Source organism: Microtus ochrogaster, unplaced genomic scaffold, assembly GCF_000317375.1.
Source record: "Microtus ochrogaster isolate Prairie Vole_2 unplaced genomic scaffold, MicOch1.0 UNK32, whole genome shotgun sequence".
Classification (NCBI taxonomy): domain Eukaryota; kingdom Metazoa; phylum Chordata; class Mammalia; order Rodentia; family Cricetidae; genus Microtus; species Microtus ochrogaster.
The window spans coordinates 2,983,143-2,998,177 of NW_004949130.1; the positions used below are offsets into that span (position 1 = coordinate 2,983,143).

General features: G+C 48.7%; 1 protein-coding gene across 1 annotated transcript in view; it reads right to left on the reverse strand.

Annotated features, from left to right (window-relative positions):
* The window catches only part of Rhpn2 (rhophilin Rho GTPase binding protein 2), a 58,166-nt gene extending 48,976 nt beyond the window's left edge, over window positions 1–9,190 (reverse strand). Inside the window, exon 1 of the mRNA XM_005368419.3 lies at window positions 9,116–9,190. Within this exon, the coding sequence (XP_005368476.1) occupies window positions 9,116–9,184 (69 nt within the window). The 5' untranslated portion in view covers window positions 9,185–9,190. The remainder of the gene's footprint in view (window positions 1–9,115) is intronic.
* Window positions 9,191–15,035: the final 5,845 nt, after the last annotated feature.

A 15,035-nucleotide genomic window follows, 5' to 3' on the forward strand; every position in this document is an offset into this window, starting at 1 on the left:
AGGAAGGAAGGAAGGAAGGAAGGAAGGAAGGAAGGAAGGAAGGAAGGGTAGTCAGACAGCTAATACCCAGGAAAAGCTTTGGGGCCACTTCCCAGGTGTCAAACCACTATGTGAATGCTGGCATAGCATCCTGGAGCCTATGCTGCTAGGAGGCAAGGAGAGTGGGCAGCTGGAGCCCCTGGCAGCAGGCTGGAAAGGACTTCAGCTGGTTCTTCCCACCCCTAGTCTGGAAGGTGGCTGCAGCTGCACAGCTGTGGAGACTGCTCAGGCAGCTCACTTGCCAGCCCTGTGCTTCCTGGCTGAGGGCTGCCGGTGTCTCTCACACTGCTTGGGGGAACATCCCTCACCTCATAGCCATGGCCGGTTAGAGAGCTACACCTCTGTTCTCCCACCCCCTTCCCAAGAGGAAGAACATGGACCCGTGCCCGGTACTTGGAAAATCAAGTCCTTGGAACTAAGACTGAATCGGGGAAAAGTACAGTACAGGGGTGGAGAATGTCACCTTGAGATTGTCAACAGGATGCCTTGCTGGCTGTGACAGTGCACAGCTATAATCCCAGCACTTCAGAGACAGGAGGATCACCATGCATTGCATACTGAGACTGCACCTCAAGACAGGGTGGGGGGATTAAGCTGCAGTAGGAGAGAGAGTGTTTCCCTGGAAATGGAATCTGCTAAAGGGAGCAGACTAGAAAAAACCAGGTTTCCCTGTGTAGCCCTGGCTGCCCTAGAGCTCACTCTGGAGACCAAGAAGGCCTTGAACCCACAGATGCCTGCCTGCGTCTGGGATTAAAGAGGTCGTGTGTCACCACTTTAGTGGCAGCTTTTGGACCCTTGATCAAGCGGGAGCTGAAGCCATTGCTCTGGATTTCTCAGTTACAGGATCCAACTCGTTACCTTCATTGCCTAGGCTACTTTTAAACCAAAGTTTAACTTCCACACTATAAAACATACAAATCTTAAGTGCAGAATTCACTGCAGAATGCATTTGGACAACATATATGCCTATAGAATCTCCACTCTATTCAAAATCTAAAAACTTTCCATCATTCCAAGCAATCAATACTAGGCTTTTTTTTAAAACGTATTACATTTTATATATGAGTGTGCTCACATGTGTGTGAGATCACATGAATGTGTGCATTCACAGACATGCATACAAACACATGTATGGTGCACATGTATCATAGCACTTGTGTGGCAGTCAGAGGAGAGCTCTTGGGAGTCACTTTCTCCTTCCACCTTGTGGATTCTGCAGAGCAAATGCAGCTCCTCAGACTCAGCACGCTTTGACAGCCGGACCATCTCATAGTCCTAACGCTTTGATTTTCCTCAAATCTCACACTGCATAAACAGAATCAATGTCCATCGTTAGTTTTCCCAACAACATGTCTTGAGATTTGCCCATGATGCTGCTACATTCAATGGTTGTTCCTTTCCTATTGCTGAGTAAACGTCCATCACAGGATGCCAAGTGTGATGGTACACATCCGGGGTCCCAGCGCTCAGGAGGTGAGGCGGGAGTATCAGGAGTTCAAAACTGGACTGGGCTACATAGCAAGAACAGTCTTAAAATAAAGAAATAAGTAAACATTAAGGTGTATTCATCTTTTAGGACAACTGTAACAGGTTTGTTCCCCTGTGGAACACTATTTCACAGCAATGCCTAGGGAAAAGCTGGGGACATTTAATCTGGAGGACATGAGTGACTCCAGAGAAAGCCCACACATATGTGCAAGTTTGAGAGGTAGCGGTCAAGAGAAACAGACAGGGTGGCCCTGGAACAGCACTAGACCAGAGACCCCAGTACTGGGTCACACAAGGCAGGTGTGCTTCTCCAGCAAGGAGATTTGTTTCTCCTTTCTGTTTGCGCAATCCCTCATTCAGCCACCAGAATCTGGAAAACAAGAATTGTTTGCTGCTGATTTTGCCAGAGCTGTCAGCCAGAAAGTACGGAAATAGCAAGCCATACCCTGCAATACACACACACAGCTCATTTCACTTCTCGCCACCCTGGAGACTGAAGGGAGGGAGCCGAGATTTCCACGCCTAAAATAAACAAATGAACCAATGGTGCAGGCCTGTGATCTCCCCATTTGGGAGGAAGGCCAGACTATCTAGAGTTTGAGGCCAGCCTGGGCTACACAGCAAGACCTTGATCATAAAAAACTTAAAGCATGGATTTGATTTTACAAATAGACTCTGGTGAGGCTTGAGAGATGGCACGATGCTTAAAATCACTGGTTGCTCTCCCAGAGGACCAGGGTTTGATTCCCAGCAGCCACACAGAGGCTCACACGGTCTACAATTCCAGTCCCAGGAGATATAGCGCCCCCTTCTGGCCTCTGAAGCCACTACATGCATATGATGCACAAGCATACATGCAGGCAAAACACCCAAACACATAAATAAAAGTTAGAAATATTAAAAACACAAAAACCAAATAGCCCTCTTACCCTTCTAGGATACCCACCAGGTGGAGGCCCCGTTGCCTTCCTTCCAACATCCCGATCCATTCTCAGGGGAATCATTCCCAAAAGAATGGAAGTAGGCACCAGAAGAATGGAGACCTTATTAAATCATAGGCTACTTCCAGTGAGATCCATAACCCACATCAGCATCTACTGCATGTCAATCACAAGCACCAAAATGTCCACAAGTGAACTGCATTTCCAGAAGCACCCTATGACCCACTTATTCTAACCAATAGGATTGTCACGCCATTGGAAAGGTCCTTATCTAGACAGCAAGGCAGTGGGGTGGGGGCAGGGACTGATATTTGGGTTTGACCTTGAATCTGTACATTGCTGTGATTGCCACTTTATGACAACTTCTGGTTCCGGGAAATGCAAACAGTACCAAAGAAAAATAAACCACCTCTGAAGTTGTTTGGGTCCCTCTATTCTCCTAGAAGCAAACGGAAACCGGGAAGTTTTCCAAAATCTTAGGGGCCACATGAACTCCCAGCTCTCCCTGAAAAAGCCAGAACTCACATGGTTCACCGCCTTCCCTGTCCCCGGTGCTTTGCCATCAGCCCTGCTGCCCACGCTGGCCACTGAGATGCACCTGCACCGCCTGGTCTTTGTGGCCACTTCCAATGAAGCCTTTGTGTCAGGAGGAAGTGTTGGTCCAGAGAAAGCTGATGCCCAACAGCATCAGGTGGTGTCTTGGCAACTGTCCAAACAGCCCCAGGAAACAAGGGACATTTACAGTGTCACAGCTCAACACACTGACTCTCCTCTGAGTCACCTGAAAACTCTGCTCCTGCCAGGGGACTCCTCCTGGCCACAGTCCCACAGAAAGAGGAAAGCCAGCAGGCCCTCTGGACTGTTGGTGTGCACCTCTGCAAGATGGGACCCTCATGAAGGCCATGGTCAGCCTGCATTCAGTCTGGCCTTTAGGCCCATATTAACAGTGGGGGACCATGGAGCTGGAGAGATGGCTCAACAGTTAGGAACACTGATCGCCCTTCCAGAAAACCTGGGTTCAATTCCTAGCACCCACATAGCAGCTCACACCTTTTGTAACTCCAGTTCCAGGGGACTCAACATCCTCACCCAGACATACACACAGGCAAAACACCAAAGCACATAAAACAAGAATAAATTAATTTAAAAAGAAAGAGTGGGGGACTCTTGGCTGTTACTGGGTTTGTATCCTTTGTGAGTGTTGGAACGATGGGAAATTTTTAGATTTGGAATAGTGTGGCGATTCTATAGGCATATATATTGTCCAAATGCATTGAATTCTGCACTTAAGATTTGTATGCTTTATAATGTGGAAATCAAACTTTGGTTTAAAAGTAGCCTAGGCAGAAAAGGTAAGAAGTTGGATCCTGTAACTGAGAAATCCAGAGCAATGGCTTCAGCTCTAGCTTGATCAAGAGTCCAGCCTGGGAAACTTAGGGAGACCCTGCCTCAAAATGAGCAGTAAACAGAGGACAGAGAGGCAGAGTGATTGTTTATACGACCAGAAGCCCCGGGTTCGATTCCCAGCCTTATATCATCAACAAATGAAACAAGGCTTCCCCGCAGACCACACGTGACACTCAGGACACACAGCCTCTCGTATGGAATTAGCTGCCCTGCTGCGGAGGAAGAAAAGACTCTGGACTTAAAAAGGAAAGAGCCCAGCCTGGTGGTGCACGCCTTTCATCCCAGCACTCTGGAGACAGAGGCAGGAGGATCTCTGTGAGTTTGAGGCCAGCCTGGTCTCTATAGTGAGTTCCAGGACAGCCAGGGCAACATAAAGAGATGCTGTCTCAATTTTTTTTTTCTTCAAAAAGTTAGAAGACAAAGAAGGATTTCTCCTCCTTCCTTCCCATTGGAGCCTCCAGGACTGCCAGAGAGTCAACAAGGGCCATAAACCAGGGCACAGTGGACCTTGGGGCCCTGTCCAGCAGGCAGGTTTAGAGAACAAACAATCAAGGGCTCTACAGCTCTTGAGTAAAAACAATGGAGCTAAATTCACTGATCCCTGGGGAAGAGGAGGCGGAGAGATAGCAAGTGACAAAGCCTCAGTGTCTGTCAACCTCCTTTGCGCAGGGCTGACACCTCCCACTTTGAGCCTCCCTAAAGTACTGGGGAGAGGTTTTCTGTATTTTTCTTTCTTTCTTTCTTTCTCCCAGCTAAAACAGGTTTTCTGAGAGATTTTAGGATTACAGCTCCTGGGTGCGGGGGAGGGGAGCCCCCCCAGAAGGGTTCTGCTGACAGCACACAGAAACTCATGGGCCCTGCAGTGAACAGCAGGTCTCAGCACACTTGTTTTGAAGACTTTCTGAATGAAAATAAAAAATCTAGGGGGAGAAGGGAGGCAGCAAATTGGACCGACCCTTCTCTTAAGAAAGAACTTTAAATATATAAACAGAAACAACCCAGGCAAGGCATTTATAGTAATCTTATATAGAATCATGGTTTAATGTAAGCATCTACGATTTAGTGAGAAAGAAAATGAAAAATGTCCAGTGAGAAGCCAGAGAAAGAGAAAGACAGGACCCTGTGACAGCCTAGAAAGTTCTCTCATCTTTTCTTCTTAGAAATGCCTCCAAGGTATCCACCTGACCAAGAGGACAGAGTTTGTCCTGAGATGTCCTAGCCTGGGGATAGCCTGTGTTCTCAAGCTATGGACAACCAGGTCGCACACGATCCCAAAGAGCCCCTACCCGATTTACCAGAGAGCCTCCTCTCGGTTACAGGGAGCCCCCTCTCTGTTATTCGGCATCCTTTGGATCCACGACCAACTTGCAGAGGGACTTGTGGGCAATTAGGTTCCCTTTTGTGTGCGAATCACACAAAACACAGCTGACTAGGCGGGTGAGCCACCCCACTGCTCACTCCGAACACCACTAAAAAGCTTCATTCCTTTTCATGCACAGCCTGAACATTGCAGACAAAGCCTCAGCTCCCAGCCTGGCTCAGCACCCCAGGAAATGAGGCCTGACTGAAACAGCAGGACCCAGGAGCTGGAGATGTTAGAGAGGCAGAGCGCTGGCCCACACTCTCTCAAGACTCTAGGTTTATTCCCCAGGGGGCAAGAGAGAGGGGGAATCTGGGTCCAACAGTCTGGCCCTGATCTAGGGCCTTCCATAGCAAAGAGAGCAGACCAGCCTTTGAAAGCCAAGAGGAAGGGATGACAGAGAACTGATAAGAAATTAAGTTTGTCTTGGGCAAATAAGGATCCAATCCTGCAAGTACAGGGACGGAGGAGTCTGACCTGAGGGCTGCTGTATAAGCTCTGGACTATATTTCTAATTTTGGGGTGCCTATTCCCTCCCCTTAGTCAGCTCACCCTCCCAATACTTTCAAACCTCACCTCCCTCCCACCAGCCAGAATGTTTCCTCAGTTTACCCTTTTCCTGGCCTCAAAGCATCCCACACCTGACTTCTTCTTCACTTTTACCTTTTGGTTAGTTTGTATTTAAGACAGAGCTGGCCTGGAACTCCCAGCACCCAGCAACCAGCCTGTCGGTGTCCTGATTCCTGAGTCCTCAGGTGTGTGCTACCACAGCTCCAGGCATTTCTGTCTGGTTTTTGTCGGGTGAGCGAGTAATCAAGGTTTATCCTAGAAAGCAAAACTCAGTCCGCCCACCAGAAGGAAGGGACTGCCAGGCCTAGGGGCAACAAATTTGCTGAGGGGACTTCAGCCTCACCTCTCTGGTAGTGCTTTAGGAGGCTGAGATAGAATAAAAACCCAGCAGACACAAGCCCTGGGGATGTAAACACAAAAACAAATTTTTAAGAAGACTCTAACAGGGTGGGGAAGGCAGACTTGTGACCAAGTCCTTGGGAGGCAAAGACAGGAGGACAGAAAATTCAAACTCGCTCTCAAAAAAAAAAAAAAAGCAAAGCAAAACAAACAAAACAATAACAACAACAAAAAAGCAAGTCTGTAGACTGGCAATAAGGATTGTGGCTCAGTGGCTCAGTAGCAAAATATTTGTGAGGTATACAAGAGGCTCCAGGTTCAATCCCCAGCAAAATAATTTTTTTTAAAAAAAAAATATATACATTGAGAGTTGAGCAGTGGTGGTGTGTGTCTTTAATCCCAGTACTCCAGAGGCAGAGACTGGCGGATCTCTGTGAATTTGAGGCCAGCCTGGTCTACAGAGTTCCAGGATAGCTAGGGCTGTGTAAAGAGACCTTCCCTGGAAAAAGCAAATGTGTATACACACACGCACACACATACACACATATGCGCACCCACACAAGCGCACACACAAGTGCACTTGCCATCTGTCTTCTTTACTTTGCCTTCCTCCAGCATCTTCTTCCACCCTGGCTTTTGTTTGTCCCCACTCCGCAATGACTTACTTTCTGTTCTTCCCTGGAAGGGCTAATCGAGGCCTCTCCAGCACTCTTCAGGCTAGTCAACCTTGGCTGTCTGCTAAAAAGACTTAACCTCTCGCGGCTTCCTCTACACTCCCACCCCTTCCCAAGTGACTCCCAAAGTGGCATCCCCAGTCCGCAGCTGGCAGGTTGCCAGGTCCCACTCTTCATCCCAACCTCCCCAGCTGGCATCCCTGCTAGCCCAACTTTCAGTCGGGATGCACGACCTAAGTTACGGGTAGAAGCTGGTGGGAAGGATGGGTGAGCGAGAGGATACTGACAGTCTGCTTTATTCACCTGTTTGTTTTCACAGTGCTGGGAACAGAACCCAGGATCAGGTGCATGTTAGGTAAGCACTGCACTGAACTACTTCGCTAGAGACTTTCACACTGGCTAAAACCATCAGCAATGTGTATCAGAGTAAGGAAAGGAGATAAAGGCAATGGGATCACCGGGTCTAAAGCAGCAGCTTCTCAATCTGTGGGTCACGTGTATCAGAGGAGAGCTAGAGAGACAGTTCAGTGGGGTTCAGTGGGTCAGAGTGCTCGCCGCTCTTGCAGAGGACCTCAGTTTGCTTCCTAGCATTCATGTCAAGGGGATGCTCACAACGACCTGTAATTCCAGTCCTAGGATATTCAGTGCTTTCTTCTGGCCTCCAAGGCCTTGTGGTGCATATAGACATATATTCAAGGTGCAGGCACACACGCACGCATACACACACACACACACACACACACACACACACACACACCACTCTTAAAACTTTTAAAAAGACCCAGACTCCGATCCTTTCTCTTCCCCTAAGACTCCCTGGAAGGTTTCACAGGGAGAACCTGTTCTGAAAGGCTTGGCACCCTCCAAGGTATGCGTTATTCACTGGCTTCCCCTGTCATTCCCCCCCCCCAAGAAACTGTCACAAGTCCGCCAAACCATCTGTTCAAATGACAAACAATCTAGCAAGAACTGAAGTCCCAGAAAGAGGCGGCAACTTTCTGGAGGCTGTAAAGTAATTCTGTGGGGGTGGCAGTCAGGCCCTAGGGCCTTACGTTGGACATCTTGCGATTCCCAGGCCAAGCAAGCTCCTACAACGCTGGCCTGTGATCCTCTGGCCCAAATGCCATACATAATTAGAAGTTATAATCCTGTAATTCCATGATGACATCTTTCAACTTAAATATACTTTAAAACTTTTTTAAATGCCAAAAGCAACTTTAAAAAAAAAAACTTCCCACTGTCCCCACCTGTCTCCATATTCCCCTCTCTGTTCAACTACTTCAATCGTGAGCAAAAACTCCAAGTCGGCAGTGTCCCGCGGGAGAAGGAAGCTGCCAAGCCCATTTATGAAGTGGCGAAGTGGCGCTGAACAATTAAGAATTGATTGCTCTGTGGGAAGCAGTTTCACTTCCCTATTCATGGTTACTGGCTGTGCCTTCGATCGTATCTGTTAGAAAAATATCCACGACAATCTCTCAACCCACCAGGTGAACCTTGGCCAAACTCCAAAGGCTATTTTTAGACTCACTAGGGACCTGAAAGGAAGGTGAGAAGCCTGTCACTGTGATTCGAACCTCCAAAGTGTTTTCGTAAGCCAGTTCCTGCAGCTGTTGGGCATGCCAGCTCCAGTGTGGGCGACTGCTGGGGTCGCTTTTGAGGAACTGAGCTCCAGGGCGAAAGGCAGTCGGGTAAGTTGCCGAGGAGCGTCGGGACGTGCCAAGCGCGGTCTCTCGGACAACCAAATACAGATAAATCCGCTTTGAAGAAGGGGTAAGACTGCCATTCTAGGGGCCTCTTGGACGACGCAGGACAAACGAGGGAGGTGCGCTCGAGGTCCCCTCGCAACAGCCACCCTCCCCTTACCTACTAAGAAGTCGAAGGAAAAGAACGTTGAAAGCATTTGGGAAGCAAAGATCAAAACTCTCAGTACGCACTAAGTACTCTGGTGGAAGCTGGGCTACGGTCGGTCGCAGTGTTGAGTGACCGAGCTCGCCAGCGTGGCCAGGGGCTGGTCCTTACCCCCACGGGCGCGGGAAGGCTGGCAGGGCCACCCGAATCACCTCTCCAGGCTCCTACCTGCGCGGGGCTCGCCCGTGCACCTGTGCGCCGGAGCCCGGCTGCCATCTGCTCCGGGCGCCCAGCCTCACGCAGTCCCTTTCGTCCTCCCTTCCCGCATCAGCCCCGCGTGTCCCCTCCCGACCCCTCCCCCTCCGGGCCAGGCCGACCCCTGCCGCAAGCCCCATCAGAGCGCTCCACAGTTTGAGCGGACAGAGAGGGTCTGAGAGCTCGCCACCCACCTTCCGAAAGTAGTCATCGTTCTCTTTCTCCAGCGGCTGGGGAGCCGCGGGTAGCAGTGCGTCGGTCATGCTGGCGGCGCGGGAGCCGAGGGTGAACTGAGGTGCAGTGGCCACCAAGGGCCCCAGAAGGCGCCGGGACCCGCCCCCGCCACTGTCCCGTTCCCGCCCCGCCCCGCCCCTCTCGACGAGCGGCTTCAGTGCCGCCCCTCCCGAGTCCCAGAGCGCCAGATATCTGGAGCCCCGCCCCTCCCAGAAAGGCAGAGTCGTAGGCGGATCCCGAGCCTGGAACTCTGCTCTACCCGGCTTCCCTGAAAGTGAGCCACACCCCCTAATCTTTGGAGCCACGCCCCATCTCATCTAGGCCCAGCCTCCTCCTACGGGAGACCTATACCTCTCTCTGGAGCCACGCCCCACTTACCTCAGGCCCCGCCCACAGCACACGAGCCCCTCCTCCAGCCCCGCCCGAGGACGTAGTCCTGAAGTCTCCGCCCTCATTTGCATAGGCCACTGCCCTTTCCGCGCCTGTGTTCAGACTCTGAGTCTGGAGCGTAGCATACCGCTTGCCTGCTGAGTCTACGGTCTTACTCTGAGCTTGGTTAATAGCTCTCCCTTGTGAGCGCCAAGGTGGTGCAGCCGATTGGATAGGGGTTTCAACGACCGCAGTGAAATCCAAACTGGGATTCACCCTTTTCTCGGAACCCTTGGGAGGAGTAGCTGTAGAGAGTGTGCGAGGGCAATTCACGCTTGTTTTCCCACCCAAGGACTTGTACACGCGGGGAGGATTCAGGACCAGTTCCATCTCCGCTCGGGAGCTCTTGGCGCTGGCCAAGGGAAGTCAGGAAAGCTTCTTGCAGGAGGAAAGGTCACCGACTGCTTTGGCTGGTTTTAGGTATGGTGGGTGGATGGCAGCAGTCCCCGGGAGAGGGGGCCACCTACTGAGCTGGAGGGGCTTTGTGCCCGAAAACTCTGAGGATGTTTTTAATGATCTTAGAGAAAATAAACCAGGGTTTCTGAATCAGATGTGTGATACAAGAGTATCAGGGGTCCCCTAAGCTCGGGCTTCGCGCTACCTCTTAACGGAGAGTAAACAGACTCTACGGTCGGATATTGGTGCCACAGGAGGCGATGATCTAGCTGCGGGAGCCTAGAGTCCCCAAACGGTGGAGCCCTGCTCCTCCTCGCATGGCCTCCCCTCTTCCCCCATTACCATCACCAAGGGACACCTTTGTCTGCTGCTTCTGTCTTTGGCGGTCCGTAGGTCGTAATGTAAATCTCAGGTAAAGTCAATCAGCTTTCAAAACTAACCAACCGGACTGGAAAGATGGCTCAGCGGATAAGGTTGCTTGCCGCCGGTCCTGACAACCTGAGTTTTATCCCGGAGACCCATAGGATAGAAGGGGAGAGAACCAACTTCCACACTCTGATCCCCCCCACACGTGCGCTGTGGCACGTACATGCTCCCCTCCCCCAATGCACACAAAATAAATAAATGTAAAAAAAAAATTTTTAAGTGTATCGGGGGTGTTTCGAGAGTTTTAAAATGAGTGCTTACTTAAACAATGACAACAGCTTAGCAAATGTTATCATTTTAAATCCATCTGGTCATGAGAAAAGGGCTACTTCAGTTTAAGAAAGATCCTGTCGCCAGCCTGGTCTACTGAGTTAGTTTCAGGACAGGCTCCAAAGCTACAGAAAATCCCTGTTTCGAAAAAGAAAAAGAAAAGAAAGAAAGAAAGACAGAAAGAAAGAAAGACCCTGTGATCTCAATGCCTTTCAGGAAGCTGAAACAGCAGTATTGTTGGGCTCAAAGCTAACCTAATATCTTAGTTTGCTTTACATTACTGTGATAAACAAGTCTGACCCAAAGAACCTGGGGGAGGAAAGGGTTTGTTTGATGTAGACCTTATGTAGACTTTATGTAGACATTATGTAGACCTTATGCATCAATGCATCACTGAGCAAAACCAATTCAGGAACTCAAGGCAGAAACCCCAAGGCAGGACATGAAAAAGAGACAATGAAGAACACTGCTTACTGGCTTGCTCCCCATGGCTTGCACAGCTTGCTTTTTCTTTCTTAAATTATTATTACTTTATGTGTCTGGTAGTTGTATTAGTTAGGGTTTCTGTTGCTGTGAAGAGACACCATGACCACAGCAATTCTTATAAAGGAGAACATTTCATTGAGATTGGCTTACTGTTGGGGGTTTTAGTCCATTATCTTGGCAGGAAGTATGGCAGCATGCAGGCAGACGTGCAGAAAGGTGCTGGAGAGGTAGCTGAGAGTTCTGGATCTGGATCTGCAGGCAACAGGAAGTGACAGTGACACACAAGACAGGCTTGAGTTTCTGAGACCTCAAAGTCCACCCCCTAGTGACACACCTTCTCCAACAAAGCCACCCCTACTCTGACAAAGCCACATCTCCGAATAGTGCCACTCTCTGTGAGTCTATGGGGCCCATTTTTATTCAAAGCACCACAGCTATTTTGCCTACGTGTTTGTTTGTGCACTATTAAAATGTGCATGCCTGGTACCCATGGAGGACCTATAAGGGTGCCCGATCCCCTGGAACTGGAGTTACAGATGGTTTGAGCCTACATGTGGTTTCTAGGAATTGAACCCAGGTTCAATCTGAAGTGCAGTCAGTTGAGATTCCCTCCTCCAGGATGACTCTAGCTAGTATCAGGCGGACAAAATATTAACCCACCACACTTGGGCTCGGTGGAAAAACACTGTCTCCATATTCCAAGGAAGAAAGAAAAGAAAAGAAAAGCAAGAAAGAAACCTACAGAGTCCTAAGCAGCTGTACTCTGGGCAAGTGTTTTGGAAACAGCTAATTTAAAAAAAAAAATTCTCCACGTTAGAAAGATAGTTCAACAATTAAGAGCTCTGCTGTGCTTCCAAGGGTCCTGAGTTCAATCCCGCACCCACATGGTGGCTCACAGTCATCTGTAGTGGGATCTGATGCTGTCTTCTGGCATGTAGGTGTACATGCAGATAGATTGCCTGTATGTGTGCCTGTGCACCATGTCTGTGGAGGCCACAAGAGGATGTTGGTTCCCCAAAAACTGGAGTTACAGACAGTTGTGAGCTGCCATTTGGGTACTGGGAATTGAACTCAGGACCTCTAAAAGAGTAGCCAGTACTCTTAAACCACTGAGCCATCGCTCCAACCTCTCCTTTATAATCTTTATTTTTTTTTTAAAAAAGTGTTTAGATGCCAGACAATGGTGGCACATGCATTTAATCCCAGCACTCAAGAGGTATAGGCAGGTGGATTTCTGTGAGTTCGAGGCCAGCCTGCTCTGTAGACTGAGTACCAGAACAGTTAGGGCTGTTGCACAGAGAAACCCTTTCTCAAAACAAAACAAAACAAACAAGCTATATATACACCCCACATTTCTTGAGCCACGTTCTCATTCTATTGTTCATGCTGTTGTGAAACTCACTGTGTGAGATTTTGAACCCTTCTGTCTCAGCCCTCCAAGTGCTGGAATTATAGTCGTGAGCCACCACAGCTGACTCAACCTTTATTTTTAAAGGCAACTATGTCATCACCCTAAGAGAAGATCCAACTGTACTTTGCCCTATAGAAAGAGACTTGTAAAAAGCAAATACAATAAAAACCAAGGTCGATTATTTAATCTAGTCTGACATCATTGCCTTTTTCCAGCTGCCACCTTTGTTAAGGAAGAAAAGTAATAGGGATGTAGCTCAGTGGTTGAGTGCTTGCCTAGCATGTATGAGGTGCTGTGTACAACACCTAGTATAATACAGACAGAAAAGAAAAAGAAAGCCGGGCGATGGTGGCGCAAGCCTTTAATCCCAGCACTCGGGAGGCAGAGGCAGGCGGATCTCTGTGAGTTCGAGACCAGCCTGGTCTACAGAGCTAGTTCCAGGACAGGCTCCAAAGCCACAGAGAAACCTTGTCTCGAAAAACCAAAAAAAAGAAAAGAAAAAGAAAAGAAAAAGAAAAGGAAGCATGTCATGAAAGACATACCAGCTGACCTAAAGCTCCCTTCTATGGGTCTTCAGAGGTCCAGTGGGCATCCATCTCCAGGATACATGAGCCATTTGAACTTTAATCCTTAGGTGTACCCAACATCAGGTACCTTTCAGACAGCCTCGTCTCCTTCTACTATAACTCTGACCTCATTGTGACCAGGAAATGAGACCTGTTACTGCTGAAACTAAAAACTGGCATTGAACTGTGTATAGCGGCACAGGTCTGTAACGGCCCCCACCAGGGGGACTGAAGCAAGAGTATCAAGAGTTCAAATCCCCACTTGGGAAGTAGAAACAGGAGGATGAGAAGGTTGAGGTAAGGGTGGAGAGATGGCTCAGTTCACAAAGAGAATGCTGTGCAAACACAAAGGCATGTTTTATAGCTCTAAAACCCACGTTATAAAAACGCTGAGAATGGTGGCATAGACTTGTAATCTCAGCACTGGGGAGACAGACACAGGATATCCCTAGGGCTCACTGGCTACCTAGCTTAGCCTCGGGACCTAATGAGAGACCCTGTCTCAAAAACCTTGTGGCAGAGGGCTTACCCAATGTGCAGGAGGCCCTGTGTTTCATTCCCAGTCCCACATAAAACAGGGCAGGGCAGTACAACACCTGAAATCTCTTTTTTAAACATTTTTTTGTTTCATTTTCTGGTTTTTGTTTGTTTTTCTTTTTGTGTTCTGAGACAAGGTTTCTTAGTAGCTTTTGGAACTAGCTCTGTAGATCAGACTGGCCATAAACTCACAGAGATCCACCTGCCTCTGCCTCCTGAGTGCCGGGACTAAAGGTGTGCCCCACCACTACCTGGCAGTGTGTTTTGGGATTTAAAAAAAATTATTTAACTTTATTTTATATGCATTGGTATGTCAGATCCTCTGGAACTGGAGTTACAGACAGTTGTGAGCTGCCATGTGGGTACTGGGAATTGGACTCAGGACTTCTGGAAGAGCAGCCTGTGCTCTTAACTGCTGAGCTGTCTTTCCAGCCAGCCCCTGTACCTGAAATCTTGGAGCGGAATTGGAAGCAGAGGATAAGTTCAAGGACATCCTTGGGTATACAGCGAGTTCAAGACCAATCCAGGCTTCATGAGACCCTCTCACAAAAACAAAACAAAACAAAAATTTACAGAGTGGGTAGTCTTCCTAAAGAACATGTATAAGCTTAGCCTCAGGCCTACACACACACACACACACACACACACTTGTTCATATTCCACACACATACATATGCTCTCACAAAAAAGAAACAAAAGAACATTCCTAATTGTACTATTTGAGAGAGAAGTCATCTAGTTCCCTAACAAGAAATTACCTAGCAGCCCGTCCACTTGTAGAACAGATGGGTGGGGCACAGCAGGGTCACAAAATGGAAAGTCACAAACAATAAAATGAACATCCTGCTTTTACCTACAGAATCACAAGGGATCTCATACCGGTGTTGCTGAGCAGAGGAAGCCAGACATAAAATACTATATGAGGGCCAGCAATGTGGTTCAGCCGGTTAAAGGTGCTTGTCACCAAAGCCTGGCAACCAGAGGTCAATTCCTAGAACCTACATGGAAGTGCAAGGAGAGAACCGACTCCATGAAGTTGTTCAGATGTGGCAAGCCCACCCCAAAAAAACAAACCAATGTTTACAATCTGAACACAGATCTACTGTATGATGCGGCAACTCCACTCCTGAGTACAGAAGCAGAGGAAATGAAGAGGGTGTCAGGAACACTTGTCTCCTGTGTTGTCACATTGCAGCACTGTTCACACTGGGCGTGAACTGGAAGCCATGGGCATGTTCATCCACAGATTCAAGGATAAAAAGAAAATACGGTACAGAAACAGACGCTATCCAGACGCGGAAGAAGAGTGAAATCCCTCCAGCCATGCTGGCACAGGCCTTTGATCCTAGCCCTCTGGAT